The sequence below is a fragment of the Lissotriton vulgaris genome, chromosome 3_1 (assembly GCF_964263255.1).
Source record: "Lissotriton vulgaris chromosome 3_1, aLisVul1.2, whole genome shotgun sequence".
Taxonomy (NCBI): Eukaryota; Metazoa; Chordata; class Amphibia; order Caudata; family Salamandridae; genus Lissotriton; species Lissotriton vulgaris.
The window spans coordinates 35,963,011-35,983,962 of record NC_141689.1 but is presented as its reverse complement, the minus strand read 5'-3'; the positions used below and the strand labels follow the sequence as shown (position 1 = coordinate 35,983,962).

The following is a 20,952-nucleotide window of genomic DNA, read 5'->3' as shown; positions in this document are numbered from 1 at the left end:
ACTCTGTCTCTGGAGGTGACATACACACTCTGGGCATCATTAGGATGGCGGGCGGACATTGTCTGCCCGCCGTCCTTACGGTGAAAGGGACCGCCCACAATAAGGGCGAGGTGAGACACACTCTCTGTCTCTGGAGGTGACAAACACACTCTATCTCTGGGGGTGACTCACACTCTGTCTCTGGAGGTGACACACACTCTCTGTCTCTGGGGGTGACTCACTCTCTGTTTCAGGGGTTGACACACACTCTCTGTCTCTGGAGGTGACACACACTCTGTCTCCGGAGGTGACACACCGTGTCTCTGGAGGTGACACATACACACTCTGTCACTCGGGGTGCAAACATACTCTGTCTCTGGAGGTGACACACACATTCTGTCTCTGGAGGTGACACACACACTCTGTCTCTGGAGGTGACACACACACTCTGTCTCTGGAAGTGACATACACACTCTGTCGCTGGGGGTGACTCACTTCTGTCTCTGGAGGTGACACACACTCTCTGTCTCTGGAGGTGACACACACTTTGTCTCTGGAGGTGTTACACACACTCTGTCTCTGGAGGTGACATACACACTCTGGGCATCATTAGGATGGCGGGCAGACATTGTCTGCCCGCCGTCCTTACGGTGAAAGGGACCGCCCACCATAAGGGCGAGGGTCCAGTGGGGCCAATTAGGATGCACCCGCTACAGTGGCGGGCGCATCCCGTTTTTTTACCATTGCGGCGGGCGGTACTGGAAGCACCGCCCGCCGCAATGCTAAGAATATATGTTGTGCTTTTCAAAGCACAACGTGACAGGCACCTCGCTGTGTCTGTCACGTTGTTCTTTGAAAGGCTGGGGGGTACCATAGGTACCCCCCATGTGCACCCCCCATGCCCCCGGAGTCCATGGGCGGCAATGCCGCCACGGAAAGGCATTCACAAAGGCACATTCTAATACGGCTAGCGGTGTCTGAAAGACACCGCCACCATATTGAACCCTTTTCGGCCCGGTCGACATGTAACCGGGTGGAAACGCGGCAGACGGTCATTCCGTCCGCCACGGACCCCCCAGCCATAATAATATGGCAGGGGGTCTTTTATACAGGGATGGCGGGCGGATTGCCCCCGCCGGGCCGGTGGTGACTACTGCCTGCCCGGCGCGGGGTAATCTGCCCGCCATCCTAATGGGGCCCTCTGTCTCTGGCGGTGACACACACTCTGTCTCTGGAGGTGACCAACACACTATGTTTCCGGAGGTGACACACACACTCTCTCTGGGGGTGACATACACTCTCTGTTTCTGGAACTGCACATACACTCTGTCTCGGGGGGGTGAAACACACTCTCTGCCTCTGGGGGTGACACACACTGTCTCTGGGGGTGACATACACTATCTGCATCTGGGGGTGAGATACACTCTCTGTCTCTGGAGCGGCACAGACACTTTCTGTCTCTGATGGTGTACACACACTCTGTCTCTGAGGGTGAGACTCACTCTGAGGGTGTATTCACTCTCTGTCTCTGGAGCTGCACTGACACTTTCTGTCTCTGGAGGTGCACACACACTTTGTCTCTGGGGGTGAGATACACTCTCTGTTTCTGGAGCTGCACAGACACTTTCTGTCTCTGGAGGTGCACACACACTTTGTCTCTGGGGGTGAGATACACTCTCTGTCTCTGGAGCTGCACAGACACTTTCTGTCTCTGATGGTGCACACACACTCTGTCTCTGGGGGTGAGATACACTCTCTGTCTCTGGAGCTGCACACTTTCGGTCTCTGAAGGTGCACACACACTCTGGGGCCCATTAGGGTGGCGGGCGGATTGCCCCCGCCAGGCTGGCGGTGGCCACCGCCGGCCTGGCGGGGGCAAAATGCCTGCCATCCTAACCAGAATGAACCACCGCCATATGTCCGCGGCGGACAGAAAGACCGTCCGTCGCTTTTCCGCCCCGGTCAGGCCGGAAAAGGTTTAATATGGTGGCGGTGTCTATCAGACACCGCCAGCCATATTAGTATGGGCTACAACAGATGCCTTAAAAAGCAGACGGTCTTCACTTTGGGGGCCCCCTGCGGGCCCCCAGAGTGAAGGCGAGGTGGGGGGTGCACCTGTGGTACCCCCAGCATTTGCATACACAAAGCGGCAGGCACCGAGCGGTGCCTGCCGCTTTGTGTATGCGAATTCATACATGCATTTTTAGCATTGTGGCAGGCGGTGCTGAGAGCACCGCCCACCACAATGTTGAAAATGCAGGATGTGCCTGCCACTGTGGTGGGCGCATCCTAATACCCCCCACGGGACCCCCGCTCTTATGGCAGGCGGTTCCAAGGACCGTGAGGATGGCGGGTGGGCAAAGTCCGCCTGCCATCCAAATGGGCCCCTCTGTCTCTGGAGGTGCGCACACACCCTCTGTCAGCACCCAGTGTTTCTGTCTCTGGTTGTGCACACACTTTCTTTGTCTCTGGAGGTGGCATGGTGCAGAGACAGAATATCAACATCGAAATATCGATTTACATGAATATCGCGTAAAGAATATCGATTGTGCAAAATATCAAAATACGTTTTTTCGATGTTAAAAATATTGATTTTCATGTAATATAGAAATATCTATTTTGTAAATGTTGATGGCAAATATATGGTTCTTGATTAGATTGATTTTTTTGTGTTTTGTTTAATGTTGTTTTTTTTAAAAATCTATGTTGTATTAGTCATATATTTTTTAATCTATTAGTTTTGTAAAAATGTTTGTATTTATTGTTTTTTAGTAGGGTTTTAGGAGCTAGATGTTGGGTTTATCAGGGATAAGGGTGGGGAGTAAATAAAAAATATTTATTGTATTTGTATTTGTTGTAAAGAATTTAGTAGCAGGATGTTGGTTTTAAAGGGGATAAGGGTGGGGAGTAATTTTAGAGTGTTGCTTAAAAATACATTTGTATGTAAAATATTTTTTAAATATTGAAATATTAATAAAAAATTTACATTTTTAAAATTAAAAAAGTTAATTTTATTGATTATATATAATTTTCTTGTTTGTATGTATGTTTATGTAGAATTATTAAAATATTAAAAACATATTTATGTATTTAGATTATTCTTAAATAAAAATATATGGTTAGTTTATTATTTTTAAATGTTATATAAAAACATTTGTCCCAAAAATTTTGTTTAAAAAAAAACAATATTTGGATTATTCAGATTTTAACTATTTAAATTAATTTGTAATTTAGAATTTAATATTTTTATATTTTCACTTTTTTGAAAAGAGGTGTCTTGAATTACTAATAATATTTTTTTAATTATTTGAATGTAGAAGAATTATTTATTGTATATTTATGTTTTGAAGAACATTTGTGATCATTTTTTTCAAACTTGTATTACATTTTCAATTTTGTTTATAGTATGTAAGTTTTTAAACATTTTTATTTCTTATGGTTTAAAAGTATTTTTTATTTTTGTATATATATATTTTGTTTTTAAGTAGAATTTTTATTTTGTTCTGGAGTTAGGAATAGGAATGTTTGGTGCGTTTATTATCCAGCACTTTCCCTGAGTTTATTTGGTGTTGGAGTTGGAATAGTATTTTATTATGGTTTTTTATCCATCACTTTCTCTGAGTTTAGCTGGTTTGGAAGTTGGAATAGTAATTCTTTTGGGGTTAATTATCCAGCAGTTTCCCTGAGTTTATTTTGTTTTGGAGTTGGAATAGTAATCTTTTGGGTTTATTATCCAGCACTTGCACTGCTTTTTGTTGGTTTTGGAGTTGGAATAGTGATTTATTATGGTTTATTATAAAGCACCATCCGTAAGTTGAATTGGTTTTGGAGTTAGGAATAGTAATTTTCTGTTGTTCATTATTTATTTCATTTTTATAGTTTATATGTGTATTCAAATAAGAAAGGATATGTATGTTAGTTTTTATTGGAATCATTTGTATCTAACATTTTTTTTATTTTAATTGTTTTTATTTGGTTTTGTAATTCAATTTACAATATAAAAAACATATTTCAGATATTTTCATGTTGTTCAATATTTATTAGAAAGTATAATATATTTTTAACATATATTTTTCATGTACATTGCAAAATTAACAATATTTTTGTATATACATAATTTTGATAAATACATTTCTTTTTACGTTTATTTTAATATATTTTATATAATTATTTTTAATAAAATATTATTTAATGAATTAAATAATTTACAATTTTATAGCAAATATATGTTTTAACACATATTTTATAATGAACAACTTTTATATTTTTTGTACATTTACAGTATATGAAATAAACATCCATTTTAATATATATTAAATGTTTATTTTTTTTAAATGTAATATTTAATACATTTACATTTTCGATTTTTAAAAAATATTTATCCATGCTTTTCTCTGGGGAGTAAGTCTTTTTTTAATTTTTATAACATGGCCATTTGTTTTCTTATTTCCTCACTTTTCTGTCTATCTGTTTCGTGTTTAGGTCATTTTGAAAGATGGAACCTCGCAGTTAAGAGCTGTGTTTCATCGGTTAACGTAAGTTTGATTTACTTTACTTTTTAGATCGTTTTAGGAGAGGTAGTAGTAGATGTCAAACGTCAAAAATTAACTTTATTTGGTTCATCACAACCTTAAAGTATACATGTATAAAAAGGACCATCGGTATAAAAAGATAAAATTTGTATTCATAAAATTTACAAATCCTAAAAAGAAGATCGCCCGAGTTTAATCTGTTTCACTTTTCGCGAGTAAAGTCTCTACCAGAGTCATGAAAGGCATGTAAGGATGTTCAATGATGCGCCCAACCAGCTAGTGACCGCCTGCCTGCAGGTGCGAATTCTTAAAACGTTTAGGATTGATTTCAACAAATATCTTCTTTCGTTTTTTACTGTCTTGCACGTGCACATTAAATGGTACAAACTTTCTGTGTGTTACCCACAAAGGCGGCATGTCTTTTCTTGCTGTTTACTTTTCCAAGTTGGAATTAGATCTTTTGAGCAATGATCACCCAGTCTATATGCCATGAATTTTATTTTTAGCGATAGCCGAAAGTGAGCTTCAAGGTACAATTGTGGTTTTAATCTTTTGTATGAATTGATTACGGACCAAGCATGATGGCGTTTGGCTCAGATCCTTTTGTCTTCTATCAAGGATAGTGACTTTGCATTTAGTTTGCAAACTTTATTGAAAGATGTTCGTTCCAAATGGCTGTTCCAAACCTCCTCGATTTTTAGTGACTCCAGGGCGGTTCCCATTTAAGTGCCCCAAGTGTTTGGTTCTTTTTCTTCATATTGTTTCTTAATTTCCAGCCAACAAAGGTTGTTTAGAGATCCTATTTCTGATGCTCTAAGTTTCCAACACCATTTTGCAAAGATTACTTTCCTCTGGTAGACTTGATTTTGTAATCCAAATTCCAGGCGTATTTGTGCTGGGGACGGTCCTTTAAAAAGATTAAATACGGATATATATACTCTAATCTGTAATTTATTTAGGATGTCGATTTCTTTCCCGTTCCATATTTCCAACCCATAAGACAAAGTATGTAAAAGTTGAGCTGCCATGACCTTTAGAAGATGGCCGTATGAGGGGTATTTAAGTTTCTTTTGGAGTAGTTTATAGGCGAAGGTCAACGATTGTGCTTTGGCTGAGATATCTCGTTTTTGTTCCACCATGGACATGTTTCTGCACAGTTTAATACCCAAATATTTATATGTGGTTGTCTCCTCAATTTGGATATTCTTTGCATACCATCAAAAAGATCCTTTGCTCTGGCCCGCCAGTCTCACGACCTTTGTTTTTTTATTGTTAAGTTCCAAACCTACTAGGTCGAAGTACTCTGTTAATTTGTTTATGACCCTTTGTAACCCTATCGGTGTGTGGCTTGAAACCACAATGTCATCTGCGTATTGCAGAAACTGAATTGATTTGTTAGCCAGTTTCGGGGGGTGACCATTTTACCTGTAGCAGGTAACTGTTTAGGTCTGCTAGATACACATTAAATAGGCTTGGGGAGAGCACACAGCCCTGTTTAAGTCCATTTCTTATGTTTGTTTGTTGTGATATCCTTCTCCCATCTCCTAGTTTTACTTTGGCCCATGTTTCGCTGTATAAGGCGATTATTATGTCTATTAGTTGCTGCGGGAGGCCTCAAGATTCTAGCTTTTTCCACAACCGGTCTCTTGGCACTCTGTTGAACGCAGATTTTAAGTTGATGTAGCATGCCAGAAGTCCAGCCTTCTTTTTTTCTGCTCTTTCTATTAACAGCGACAGAACAGAGAGGTTTGTGGTGCATCCCATGCCTTCTCTAAAACCCATTTGGAACTTCGGGACTATTTTGTTTTTATTTATCCATTCCTGTAGGTGGTGTAATATACATGATGAAAAATGTTTTGCCTCTACGTCGATGAGGGCTATCTGCCTGTAGTTCCCGGGTTCCAATCTGCTCCCGTTTTTGTAAATAGGGTGGAAGATATTACCATACCAGGACCGTGGTATCTTTTTATCCGTGAAGAGTTGGTTGAAGAGTGGGGTAAGGTAAATTGCCCAGAAATCCGGGTCTTGTTTAAATAGGGCGTTTGGTAGCCCATTGGGGCCTGCTGCGCCTTCGTCTTTCAATTTTTTTTATCATTAGAGTCTTTTGTTTCACTGTTGTCAATGGGGGTGGCTTCATAGGTGCCACGCTTGGTGTTTCTTTTTCCCATTTGTCTTTTCCGTGTGTTGTTACTTCATTTCCCACATCCTTTCCCTTGATTGTTTCCTTCCTTGATTCTGTGCACGGGGTGCAACGTATGGTTGTTGTATTGGGTGTCCATGTGTTTCAGCCATGCGGTTTCACTTATTCCTATGTTTTGCTGGACACCAGTTCATTTTGATATTTTGTTGATTAGGCCCCAGAATTCACTGCTATTTGGGAGTTTACTTGTCCTTAGCAGGTCCACCCAAATTTTCCCAGTATATAGCCTTTTTGCCTTTCCTCAATCTTTTTTATAGTCTTTTCGCATTTTCTGTAACTCGCTGTTGTCTATAACCACTCCCTGTCTGTTTATTGCGGCCTTTTGTCTTAATTTTTTGGCAATTTCCTTTTTTTTGTCTCTTAGCTTTGTGGTGTACCATGGCAGTTTGTGGGCATCATATGCATGTTTCGCTGTTGGCTTTGCCGGAAATTTTTCTAACAGAAGTGTATATAGATTTTCCCAGTTTTTTGCAAGCGAGTGAAGTTCCGGTGTCGGTGTATTTTCTACTTGTGAATACACTGTTTCCATTATCGCGTTTGTTATGGCGCTTCTCCATTTGAGTTTCCTTAAATTGTGAACTTCCGGGATTATAGCTAGCAACGCAATACTTGCTTTTTGTTGGGAGTTTAAGTTCAGTATGGTTTCTTGCGGGAAGTGGTCGCTTTCAGGTCGAATTATTATGCCAAAATGATTAACCAGCTGTATGAACTCTCTACTAATCAATGTGTAGTCTATTATGGATTTTTTATTTCCGCACATGTAAGTAATTTTTGCAGGTTGGTCGCTCTTTGTGTTTCCGTTTAGCGTCATTATGCCCAATGATTCCAGGTTGTTCCTTATTGTTTGGATTTTGCATTTGTTACTCTTTACTCTTGTCAAGTTACTGTTGAAATCACCTGTAATCAGCATCCCGTAGAATTGGTGTTATTTTGGTAGTCTAGTGTTTTATGTGTTTGACGGAGTTTTGGATAGAAGTAGAGTGTTATGTAGTGTTAGTTACTTTACATTCCTTTTATTTTTTGGCTTTGTTGGAGTGTTTTTTTTTATAAACCCACTTTTTGTGTTTTTGAGGGTTTCATTATTGAGAGGATTGTGTCGTTGGATGCTTTTTTTAACAGTTCTATTCTGGCTGTTTTTTTAACACATTTTTGGGTTTTTTAGGGTTTCGTTTGTGAGAGAGTTGAAATGTTGGAGCCTTTTTTCTACAATTGGATTTTTGCTTTATTTGGGGGGATTTATCTTTGAATGGATTAGTCTTTCGATTTTTCTCCTATGGGTTTATTGGTTTTCCAGGCTTGTCTAATCCTACATAATTGTAAGTTATTTTTTATTATTATTGGTGGGAAATGTTTTTTGCTACATTGGTTTTTATTTTTATTTTAATAATTATATTATGTCATATATTTTTATGTTTGTTTTTTAATTTTAAATGACATACTTATAATTATTCATTTAAAAAAGAGTACACTTATGTTGTTTAAATGTTTTGTCATTTTAAAATGTGTATGATGTTTAGCACTGTTTTTTTATTTAAAGTATAGATTTAGCAATCATGTCTAGGTATTCTAGTCCTTTCGTGTTTGGAAATTGTTGGGTTTTATGTTGCAGGTATTCAAACATTGTTTCAGTTTATTTATTGTGTTGAGGGACGATTTTAGGGGTTCATTATGATGATGGACGGAGCGCCACCGAAAGCCGTGCGGTGGCGATCTGTCTGTCACTTAACGTGGAGTGACAACCCGCCAGATTATGATGGGGATTATCAAAAATGGGGTGACCCAAAATGGTACTGGACCTGGGTACCATTCGATATGAAAAACAATGATCCTAGACCTAAATTTAAGATAGTACAAAGCAAGCCTATAATCCTCAGTTCCTTATTTTGAGCTTTAACATCAATTACTCACAGTACTAAATACAATCAATAGACTTAACATGCAACAACCCAGACTAACTTGTTGGGGAATAAAGATTTTTATTCCACCAAATTTCAACAATAAGTTAAAGGTTAATTTAATTTTTGACACGTTTGGTACATATGGAGGATACTCCTAAGAACGTGCAAGACAGAGGTGCTCTAGAATTGAAAAGGTGAGTGAAAAAGAGCAAAAGTTTGTGATTTTTAAAAACACAGAGAATTATGGACTGGTTCATTGATTCCAGTCACTTTTTTCTTGGCCACATTTAGGGGCCCTTTAGGATGGCAGAAGGATTGACACTTTCTTAGGAGTCTTCTCCTTATGTACCAAAAGTGTCAAAAATTAAATGAACCTTTATTTTATTGTTCAAATTTGGTGGAATACAAATCTTTATTTCCCAACAAGTTAGTCTGGGTTGTTGCATAATCAGTCTCTTGATTGTATTTAGTACTGTGAGTAATTGATGTTAAAGCTCAAAATAAGGAACTAAGGATTATAGGCTTACTTTGTTCTATCTTAAATTTCGGTCTAGGACCATTGTTTTTCATATCAGATTATGATGGCGGGCAGATGCACTCTGCGACCATGGTGGACGGAAAGACCGTTCGTCACGGGCCCGCCACTCGCAATTGGAGCGATTGCCTGGCGGAGCGGCCTGCAGGCATAAAATAGTGGCGGCGCCTATAGGGCACTGTCCACCATATCACGATGCAGCCTTTGAGCCAGACTTTCCATGAGGACTAAACCGTCATGAGAAGGCTGGCTGAGGTTCTGTTTGGGGGCCCGGCCCCCAAAGCGTTAGGGGGGTGTGGGTACATGGGGTACCCATGGTAAACCCCTACATTTCAGTGCACCATGTGGCAGGCACCGTGTGGTGCCTGCCACGTAGTGCACTGAAATCCAGAACCTGCATTTTTGACACTGCGGCGGATGCTGCTGTCAGCAGCACCCGCTTCAATGGTGAATATGCAAGATGCGACCGCCATGGTGACGGTCTCATCCTGATTTGTGGTGGGGGACTGCCGCATGTATGGAGGACGGTCCCGGTTTACTCCTGTCCTTCTGCCATCCTAATGAGCCCCCAAGTTAGGGATTGCTCTAGTCTTAGCTCTTGATAGCTCAGTTCTTTTTTGATAGGTTCTATAAGTTTATGTAGGGTCTGTTGTCCCTTCCTATTGTGGCTTGGAAGGAATTATGCCATCCTTCCACTGCGTTTTTGGATTTAGCTTTTTGAGCTAGAGTGCTATTGTAAACGTTCCACTAGCAGATTTGGAACTTGGGTTGTCTACGGTGCCCTGACCTATGTAGCCTTCCCACCCAAGTGTCTTCAAAGTAGTCTAGGAAGGGAGTTAGTTTAGTTTAGTTTAGTTTAGTTTAGTTTAGTTTAGTTTAGTTTGCTTGATAGAAAGGGCTTTCAAGAAGTTTGTTATAATGGTTGGCTACTTCAGTTGTTGGATGTCCTGCTGCTCTAGGGAGATGCCTGCTTACACAGGGTGGGGGATTTCCTGCTTCTCTATGGAGATGCCTGCTTACACAGGGTGGGGGATGTCCTGCTGCTCTAGGGAGATGCCTGCTTACACAGGGCTGGGATGTCCTGCTTCTCTAGGGAGATGCCTGCTTACACAGGGCTGGGATGTCCTGCTTCTCTAGGGAGATGCCTGCTTACACAGGGCTGGGATGTCCTGCTTCTCTAGTTAGATCCCTGCCCACACAGGGCTGGGATGTCCTGCTGCTCTAGGGAGATGCCTGCTTACACAGGGCTGGGATGTCCTGCTGCTCTAGGGAGATGCCTGCTTACACAGGGTGGGGGATTTCCTGCTTCTCTAGGGAGATGCCTGCTTACACAGGGTGGGGGATGTCCTGCTGCTCTAGGGAGATGCCTGCTTACACAGGGCTGGGATGTCATGCTTCTCTAGGGAGATGCCTGCCCACAACTGGGCTGGGATGTCCTGCTGCTCTAGGGAGATGCCTGCTTACACAGGGCTGGGATGTCCTGCTGCTCTAGGGAGATGCCTGCTTACACAGGGCTGGGGATGTCTTGCCCTAGGGAGATGCCTGCTTACACAGGGCTGGGATGTCCTCCTGCTCTAGGGAGATGCCTGCCCACACAGGGCTGGGATGTCCTGCTGCTCTAGGGAGATGCCTGCCCACACAGGGCTGGGGATGTCTTGCCCTAGGGAGATGCCTGCTTACACAGGGTGGGAGATGTCCTGCTGCTCTAGGGAGATGCCTGCTTACACAGGGCTGGGATGTCCTGCTGCTCTAGGGAGATGCCTGCTTACACAGGGCTGGGGATTTCTTGCTCTAGGGAGATGCCTGCCCACACAGGGCTGGGATGTCCTGCTGCTCTAAGGAGATGCCTGCTTACACAGGGCTGGGGATGTCTTGCCCTAGGGAGATGGCTGCTTACACAGGGTGGGGGATGTCCTGCTGCTCTAGGAAGATGGCTGCTTACACAGGGTGGGGGATGTCTTGCTCTAGGGAGATGCCTGCTTGCACAGGGCTGGCCTGTCCCCTGTTTGAGGCTGCCGTGCAGTCCCGGCTCCTACCTTGCCCATTAGCGGGCCTTGGACCATCTTGGGCTGCTTGTAGGTGGCCGTGCTCCCATGCCCGAGCTTGCCGTAGTCGCCGTCTCCCCAGCTAAAGACCTCCCCGTCGGCGGTGAGGGCCAGCGTGTGCCCGTCCGAGCCCTTGGAGGAGCTCAGCTTGCGGATGGTGTAGATGGGGTCCAGGGGGAGGCGCTGTAGCTTGCTCTGATTGGTTGAGTCGCCAAGTCCCAGCCGTCCATAGCTGCCTTTTCCGCAGGCCTTCATTGCCCCAGTGGAGGTTATGGCAAAACTGCAGTACTGGCCAGCTTCGATCTAAAGGGCGAAGGAAGAGAGAGGGGTGGGAAAAGGATGAAGTAAGTGAAAGGGATGGAGAAAAGATGAGGGGAGAGAGAGTGATGGGGAAAGGATGAGAGAAGAAAGAGTGATGGAGAAAGAATCAGGAAAGAGAGAGAGATGGGCAAAGGATGAGGGGAAAGACAGTGATGGAGAAAGGATGTGGGGAGAGAGAGTGATGGAGAAAGGATGAGCGGGAAAGAGAGTGATGGGGAAAGGATGAGGGGAAAGAGAGTAATGGAGAAAGGATGAGCGGGAGAGAGAGTCATGGAGAAAGGATGAGGGGAAGAGAGAGTCATGGAGAAAGGATGAGGGGAAGAGAGAGTCATGGAGAAAGGATGAGGGAAGAGAAAGTGATGGGGAAAGAATGAGGGAAGAGAGAGTGATGGAGAAAGGATGAGGGAAGAGAGAGTGATGGGGAAAGAATGAGGGAAGAGAGAGTGATGGAGAAAGGATGAGGGAAGAGAGAGTGATGGAGAAAGGATGAGGGAAGAGAGAGTGATGGAGAAAGGATGAGCAGGAGAGAGAGTGATGGGAAAAGGATGAGGGAAGAGAAAGTGATGGGGAAAGGATGAGGGAGGAGAAAGTGATGGAGAAAGGATGGGGAAGAGAGAGTGGTGGAGAAAGGATGAGGGGAAGAGAGTGATGGGGAAAGGATGAGAGAAGAGAGTGATGGGGAAAGGATGAGGGAAGAGAGTGATGGGGAAAGGATGAGGGAAGAGAGAGTGGTGGAGAAAGGATTAGGGAAGAGAGTGCTTGGGAAAGGATGAGGAAAGAGAGTGATGGGGAAAGGATGAGGGAAGAGAGTGATGGGTAAAGGATGAGGGAAGAGAGTGATGGGGAACGGATGAGGGAAGAGAGTGATGGGGAAAGGATGAGGGAAGAGAGTGATGGGGAAAGAATGAGGGAAGAGAGAGTGATGGAGAAAGGATGAGGGAAGAGAGAGTGATGGAGAAAGGATGAGCGGGAGAGAGAGTGATGGGAAAAGGATGAGGGAAGAGAAAGTGATGGGGAAAGTATGAGGGAGGAGAAAGTGATGGAGAAAGGATGGGGGAAGAGAGAGTGATGGAGAACGGATGAGGGAAATGAGTGATGAGGAAAGGATGAGAGAAGAGAGAGTGATGGAGAAAGGATGAGGGACGAGAGTGCTTGGGAAAGGATGAGGGAAGAGAGCGATGGGGAAAGAATGAGAGAAGAGAGAGTGATGGGGAAAGGATGAGGGAAGAGAGTGACGGGGAAAGGATGAGGGAAGAGAGTGATGGGGAAAGTATGAGAGAAGAGAGTGATGGGGAAAGGATGAGGGAAGAGAGTGATGGGGAAAGGGTGAGGGAAGAGAGTGATGGGGAAAGGATGAGGGAAGAGAGAGTGGTGGAGAAAGGATGAGGGAAGAGAGTGATGGGGAAAGGATGAGGGAAAGGAAGTGAGAGTGATGGGGAAAGGATGAAGAAAGAGAGTGATGGGGAAGAGAGAGTGAGAGAGAAAGGATGAGGTAGAGAGAGAGTGGTGGAGAAAGGATTAGGGAAGAGAGTGCTAGGGAAAGGATGAGAAAAGAGAGTGATGGGAAAGGATGAGGGAAGAGAGAGTGGTGGAGAAAGGATGAGGGAAGAGAGTGATGGGGAAAGGATGAGGGAAAGGAAGTGAGAGCGATGGGGAAAGGATGAAGAAAGAGAGTGATGGGGAAGAGAGAGTGAGAGAGAAAGAATGAGGGAAGAGAAAGTGATGGAGAAAGGATGAGGGTAGAGAGTGATGGGGAACGGATGAGGGAAAGGAAGTGAGAGCGATGGGGAAAGGATGAAGAAAGAGAGTGATGGGAAAGGATGAGGGAAGAGAAAGTGATGGGAAAGAATGAGGGAAGAGAGAGTGATGGGAAAGGATGAGAGAAGGGAGAGTGATGGGGAAATGATGAGGGAAGAGAGTGATGGGGAAAGGATGAGGGAAGAGAGAGTGAGAGAGAAAGAAGGAGGGAAGAGAAAGTGATGGAGAAAGGATGAGGGTAGAGAGTGATGGGGAACAGATGGGGGAAGAGAGTGATGGGGAAAGGAGAGAAGAGAGAGTGATGGAGAAAGGATGAGGGAAGATAGTGCTTAGGAAAAGATGAGGAAAGAGAGTGATGGGGAAAGGATGAGGGAAGAGAGTGATGGGGAAAGGAGAGAAGAGAGAGTGATGGGGAACGGATGGGGGAAGAGAGAGATGGGGAAAGGAGAAAAGAGAGAGTGATGGGGAATGGACGAGGGAAGAGAGTGATGGGGAACGGATGGGGGAAGAGAGTGATAGGGAAAGGAGAGAAGAGTGAGTGATGGGGAAAGGATGAGAGTAGAGAGTGATAGAGAAAGGATGAGGGAAGAGAGTGATGGGGAAAGTATGAGAGAAGAGAGTGATGGGGAAAGGATGAGGGAAGAGAGTGATGGGGAAAGAATGAGGGAAGAGAGTGATGGGGAAAGGATGAGGGAAAGGAAGTGAGAGCGATGGGGAAAGAATGAGAGAAGAGTGAGTGATGGGGAAAGGATGAGAGTAGAGAGTGATAGAGAAAGGATGAGGGAAGAGAGTGATGGGGAAAGTATGAGAGAAGAGAGTGATGGGGAAAGGATGAGGGAAGAGAGTGATGGGGAAAGAATGAGGGAAGAGAGTGATGGGGAAAGGATGAGGGAAGAGAGAGTGGTGGAGAAAGGATGAGGGAAGAGAGTGCTTGGGAAAGGATGAGGAAAGAGAGTGATGGGGAAAGGATGAGGGAAGAGAGAGTGATGGGGAAAGGATGAGGGAAAGGAAGTGAGAGCGATGGGGAAAGGATGAAGAAAGAGAGTGATGGGGAAGAGAGAGTGAGAGAGAAAGGATGAGGGAGAGTGCTAGGGAAAGGATGAGGAAAGAGAGTGATGGGAAAGGATGAGAGAAGAGAGAGTGATGGGGAAAGGATGAGGGAAGAGAGAGTGAGAGAGAAAGAATGAGGGAAGAGAAAGTGATGGAGAAAGGATGAGGGTAGAGAGTGATGGGGAACGGATGGGGGAAGAGAGTGATGGGGAAAGGAGAGAAGAGAGAGTGATGGAGAAAGGATGAGGGAATAGAGTGACGGGGAAAGGATGAGGGAAGAGAGTGATGGGGAAATGATGAGGGAAGAGAGTGATGGGGAGAGGATGAGGGAAGAGAGTGATGGGGAAAGGATGAGGGAAGAGAGTGATAGGGAAAGGATGAGGGAAGATAGTGCTTGGGAAAAGATGAGGAAAGAGAGTGATGGGGAAAGGATGAGGGAGAGAGAGATGGGGAAAGGAGAGAAGAGAGAGTGATGGGGAATGGATGAGGGAAGAGAGTGATGGGGAACGGATGGGGGAAGAGAGAGATGGGGAAAGGAGAGAAGAGAGAGTGATGGGAAAGGATGAGAGAAGAGAGAGTGATGGGGAAAGGATGAGGGAAGAGAGTGATGGGGAAGGATGAGGGAAGAGAGAGTTAGAGAGAAAGAATGAGGGAAGAGAAAGTGATGGAGAAAGGATGAGGGTAGAGAGTGATGGGGAACGGATGGGGGAAGAGAGTGATGGGGAAAGGAGAGAAGAGAGAGTGATGGAGAAAGGATGAGGGAATAGAGTGACGGGGAAAGGATGAGGGAAGAGAGTGATGGGGAAATGATGAGGGAAGAGAGTGATGGGGAGAGGATGAGGGAAGAGAGTGATGGGGAAAGGATGAGGGAAGAGAGTGATAGGGAAAGGATGAGGGAAGATAGTGCTTGGGAAAAGATGAGGAAAGAGAGTGATGGGGAAAGGATGAGGGAAGAGAGAGATGGGGAAAGGAGAGAAGAGAGAGTGATGGCGAATGGATGAGGGAAGAGAGTGATGGGGAACGGATGGGGGAAGAGAGAGATGGGGAAAGGAGAGAAGAGAGAGTGATGGGGAATGGATGAGGGAAGAGAGTGATGGGGAACGGATGGGGGAAGAGAGTGATAGGGAAAGGAGAGAAGAGAGAGTGATGGGGAAAGGATGGGGAAGAGAAGGATGAGGGAAGAGAAAGTGCTTGGGAAAGGATGAGGAAAGAGAGTGATGGGGAAAGGATGAGGGAAGAGAGTGGTGGGGAAAGGATGAGGGAGGAGAGTGATGGGGAAATGATGAGGGAAGAGAGTGATGGGGAAAGGATGAGGAAAGAGAGTGATGGGGAAAGGATGAGGGAAGAGAGTGATGGAGAAAGGATGAGGGAAGAGAGTGCTTGGGAAAGGTTGAGGAAAGAGAGTGATGGGGAAAGGATGAGCGAAGAAAGTGATGGGGAAAGTATGAGGGAAGAGAGTGATGGGGAACGGATGAGGTAAGAGAGTGATGGGGAAAGGATGAGGAAAGAGTGATGGGGAAAGGATGAGGGAAGAGAGTGATGGAGAAAGAATGAGGGAAAAGAGTGATGGAGAAAGGATGAGGGAAGAGAGTGCTTGGGAAAGGATGCGGGAAGAGAGTGATGGGGAAAGGAGAGAAGAGAGAGTGATGGAGAAAGGATGAGGGAAGATAGTGCTTAGGAAAAGATGAGGAAAGAGAGTGATGGGGAAAGGATGAGGGAAGAGAGTGATGGGGAAAGGAGAGAAGAGAGAGTGATGGGGAACGGATGGGGGAAGAGAGAGATGGGGAAAGGAGAAAAGAGAGAGTGATGGGGAATGGACGAGGGAAGAGAGTGATGGGGAACGGATGGGGGAAGAGAGTGATAGGGAAAGGAGAGAAGAGTGAGTGATGGGGAAAGGATGAGAGTAGAGAGTGATAGAGAAAGGATGAGGGAAGAGAGTGATGGGGAAAGTATGAGAGAAGAGAGTGATGGGGAAAGGATGAGGGAAGAGAGTGATGGGGAAAGAATGAGGGAAGAGAGTGATGGGGAAAGGATGAGGGAAAGGAAGTGAGAGCGATGGGGAAAGAATGAGAGAAGAGTGAGTGATGGGGAAAGGATGAGAGTAGAGAGTGATAGAGAAAGGATGAGGGAAGAGAGTGATGGGGAAAGTATGAGAGAAGAGAGTGATGGGGAAAGGATGAGGGAAGAGAGTGATGGGGAAAGAATGAGGGAAGAGAGTGATGGGGAAAGGATGAGGGAAGAGAGAGTGGTGGAGAAAGGATGAGGGAAGAGAGTGCTTGGGAAAGGATGAGGAAAGAGAGTGATGGGGAAAGGATGAGGGAAGAGAGAGTGATGGGGAAAGGATGAGGGAAAGGAAGTGAGAGCGATGGGGAAAGGATGAAGAAAGAGAGTGATGGGGAAGAGAGAGTGAGAGAGAAAGGATGAGGGAGAGTGCTAGGGAAAGGATGAGGAAAGAGAGTGATGGGAAAGGATGAGAGAAGAGAGAGTGATGGGGAAAGGATGAGGGAAGAGAGAGTGAGAGAGAAAGAATGAGGGAAGAGAAAGTGATGGAGAAAGGATGAGGGTAGAGAGTGATGGGGAACGGATGGGGGAAGAGAGTGATGGGGAAAGGAGAGAAGAGAGAGTGATGGAGAAAGGATGAGGGAATAGAGTGACGGGGAAAGGATGAGGGAAGAGAGTGATGGGGAAATGATGAGGGAAGAGAGTGATGGGGAGAGGATGAGGGAAGAGAGTGATGGGGAAAGGATGAGGGAAGAGAGTGATAGGGAAAGGATGAGGGAAGATAGTGCTTGGGAAAAGATGAGGAAAGAGAGTGATGGGGAAAGGATGAGGGAGAGAGAGATGGGTAAAGGAGAGAAGAGAGAGTGATGGGGAATGGATGAGGGAAGAGAGTGATGGGGAACGGATGGGGGAAGAGAGAGATGGGGAAAGGAGAGAAGAGAGAGTGATGGGAAAGGATGAGAGAAGAGAGAGTGATGGGGAAAGGATGAGGGAAGAGAGTGATGGGGAAGGATGAGGGAAGAGAGAGTTAGAGAGAAAGAATGAGGGAAGAGAAAGTGATGGAGAAAGGATGAGGGTAGAGAGTGATGGGGAACGGATGGGGGAAGAGAGTGATGGGGAAAGGAGAGAAGAGAGAGTGATGGAGAAAGGATGAGGGAATAGAGTGACGGGGAAAGGATGAGGGAAGAGAGTGATGGGGAAATGATGAGGGAAGAGAGTGATGGGGAGAGGATGAGGGAAGAGAGTGATGGGGAAAGGATGAGGGAAGAGAGTGATAGGGAAAGGATGAGGGAAGATAGTGCTTGGGAAAAGATGAGGAAAGAGAGTGATGGGGAAAGGATGAGGGAAGAGAGAGATGGGGAAAGGAGAGAAGAGAGAGTGATGGCGAATGGATGAGGGAAGAGAGTGATGGGGAACGGATGGGGGAAGAGAGAGATGGGGAAAGGAGAGAAGAGAGAGTGATGGGGAATGGATGAGGGAAGAGAGTGATGGGGAACGGATGGGGGAAGAGAGTGATAGGGAAAGGAGAGAAGAGAGAGTGATGGGGAAAGGATGGGGAAGAGAAGGATGAGGGAAGAGAAAGTGCTTGGGAAAGGATGAGGAAAGAGAGTGATGGGGAAAGGATGAGGGAAGAGAGTGGTGGGGAAAGGATGAGGGAGGAGAGTGATGGGGAAATGATGAGGGAAGAGAGTGATGGGGAAAGGATGAGGAAAGAGAGTGATGGGGAAAGGATGAGGGAAGAGAGTGATGGAGAAAGGATGAGGGAAGAGAGTGCTTGGGAAAGGTTGAGGAAAGAGAGTGATGGGGAAAGGATGAGCGAAGAAAGTGATGGGGAAAGTATGAGGGAAGAGAGTGATGGGGAACGGATGAGGTAAGAGAGTGATGGGGAAAGGATGAGGAAAGAGTGATGGGGAAAGGATGAGGGAAGAGAGTGATGGAGAAAGAATGAGGGAAAAGAGTGATGGAGAAAGGATGAGGGAAGAGAGTGCTTGGGAAAGGATGCGGAAAGAGAGTGATGGGGAAAGGATGAGGGAAGACAGTGATGGGGAAAGGATGAGGGAAGAGAGTGATGGGGAATAGATCGGGAAGAGAGTGATGGGGAAAGGAGAGAAGAGAGAGTGATGGAGAAAGGATGAGGGAAGAGAGTGATGGGGAGGATGGGGAAGAGAGTGATGGGGAACAGATGGGGGAAGAGAGTGATGAGGAAAGGAGAGAAGAGAGAGTGATGGAGAAAGGATGAGGGAAGAGAGTGATGGGGAACGGATGAGGGAAGAGAGTGATGGGAAAGGATGAGGAAAGAGAGTGATGGGGAAAGGATGAGGGAAGAGAGAGTGATGGAGAAAGGATGAGGGAAGAGAGTGATGCGGAACGGATGAGGAAAGAGAGTGATGGGGAAATGATGAGGTAAGAGAGTGATGGGGAGAGGATGAGGGAAGAGAGTGATGGGGAAAGGATGAGGGAAGAGAGTGATGGGGAAAGGATGAGGAAAGAGAGTGATGGGGAAAGGATGAGGGAGGAGAGTGATGGAGAAAGGATGAGGGAAGATAGTGCTTGGTAAAGGATGAGGAAAGAGAGTGATGGGGAAAGGATGAGGGAAGAGAGTGATGGGGAATGGATGAGGGAAGAGAGTGATGGGGAACGGATGAGGGAAGAGAGTGATAAGGAAAGGAGAGAAGAGAGAGTGATGGGGAAAGGATGAGGGAAGAGAGTGATGGGGAATGGATGAGGGAAGAGAGTGATGGGGAAAGGATGGGGAAGAGAAGGATGAGGGAAGAGAGAGTGCTTGGGAAAGGATGAGGAAAGAGAGTGATGGGGAAAGGATGAGTGAAAAGAGTGATGGGGAAAGGATGAGGGAAGAGAGTGATGGGGAAAGGATGAGGGAAGAGAGAGATGGGGAAAGGATGAGGAAAGGGAGTGATGGAGAAAGGATGAGGGAAGAGAGTGCTTGAGAAAGGTTGAGGAAAGAGAGTGATGGGGAAATGATGAGGGAAGAGAGTGATGGAGAAAGGATGAGGGAAGAGAGTGCTTGGGAAAGGTTGAGGAAAGAGAGTGATGGGGAAAGGATGAGGGAAGAAAGTGATGAAGAACGGATGAGGGAAGAGAGTGATGGGGAAAGGATGAGAGAAGAGAGTTATGGGGAAAGAATGAGAGAAGAGAGAGGGTGATGGTAAAAGGATGAGGGAAGAAAGAGTTATGTGGAAAGGATGAGGGAAGAGAAAATGATGGAGAAAGGATGAGGGAAGAGAAAGTGATGGAGAACGTATGAGAGATGAGAGAGAGTGATGGTGAAAGGATGAGGTGGAGAGAGAGTGATGGTGAAAGGTTGAGGGAAGAGAGAGTGATGGGAAAAGGATGAGAGATGAGAGAGAATGATGGTGAAAGGATGAGGGGGAGAGAGTGATGGGGAAAGGATGAGGGAAGGGAAGAGAGAGCGATGGGAAAAGGATGAAGAAAGAGAGCGATGGGAAAGGATGGGTAAGAGAAAGTGATGGGGAAAGGATGAGGGAAGAGAAAGTGATGGAGAAAAGGTGAGGGGAAGAGAGAGTGATGAGGAAAGGATGGTGGAAGAGAGTGATGGGGAAAGGATGAGGGAAGAGAACGCTGGGGAAAGGATGAGGGAAGAGAGTGATGGGGAAATGATGAGGGAAGAGAGTGCTGGGGAAAGGATGAGGGAAGAGAGTGATGGGGAAATGATGAGGGAAGAGAGTGCTGGGGAAAGGATGAGGGAAGAGAGTGATGGGGAAAGGATGAGGGAAGAGAGTGCTGGGGAATGGATGCGGGGGAAAGAGTGATGGGGAAAGGATGAGTGGATGAGAGAGTAATAGGGAAAGGATGAGGGTAGAGAGAGTGATGGGAAAAGGATGAGGGGAGAGAGTGATGCAGAAAGGATGAGAGAACAGAGTGAAAAGGGGGAAGGATGAGAGAAGAGAGTGATGGAGTAAGGATGAGAGACGAGAGAGTGAGGGGAAAGGATGGGAGAAGAGAAAGTGATGGGGAAAGGATGAGGGGAGAGAGAGAGAGTGATGGTGAAAGGATGAGAGAAGAGAACGTGATGGGGAAAGGATGAGGGGCGAGAGAGTGAGGGGAAAGGATGAGAGAAGAGAACGTGATGGGGAAAGGATTAGGGAAGAGAGGGTGAGGGGAAAGGATTAGGGAAGAGAGGGTGAGGGGAAAGGATGAGGGGAGGGAGAGTGAGGGAAAGGATAAGGGAGAGAGAGTGAGGAGAGAGTGAGGGGAAAGGATGAGGGGAAGAGAGGAAGGAAGGAAGAGGAGGAGGCGAGGGTCAAGGAGACAGAATAAAGAGAGGAAGAGGAGCTGCCAACTTCAAACAGAGAGATCTTCACAACGACCTTTTCACGCTTTTAGCTATTTTCTGAAAGGCTGTACATTTTGTTTAACCAAATTGTGACTCTCAGGAGTGCAGGAGCAGATTGAAATACATCTACCAGCAACGCCCTGTGCTACAGCCCAAGCTGCCTTTCATCTCCTCCCAACACCACAATGACTTCTTTGGGTGAGGCTGTGGTATATGGACTTTCAGCTTCATGTAAGGGCTTCCCTTCCTTCACCCTCCCCCCCCCCCCCCCTCCAAACTAACAGGACCAGTGGAGGATCATGGGAGAGGTGCCCTGTG

The 20,952-nt window shown here is 45.7% G+C and overlaps 1 protein-coding gene across 1 annotated transcript in view; it reads right to left on the bottom strand.

Annotated features, from left to right (window-relative positions):
• LOC147725878 (putative E3 ubiquitin-protein ligase HERC1) overlaps positions 1-20,952 on the bottom strand; it is a 1,064,842-nt gene that overhangs the window by 969,480 nt on the left and 74,410 nt on the right. The window contains exon 5 of the mRNA XM_086963380.1: positions 11,181-11,492. Coding sequence (XP_086819506.1) covers positions 11,181-11,492 — 312 coding nt within the window. The remainder of the gene's footprint in view (positions 1-11,180; positions 11,493-20,952) is intronic.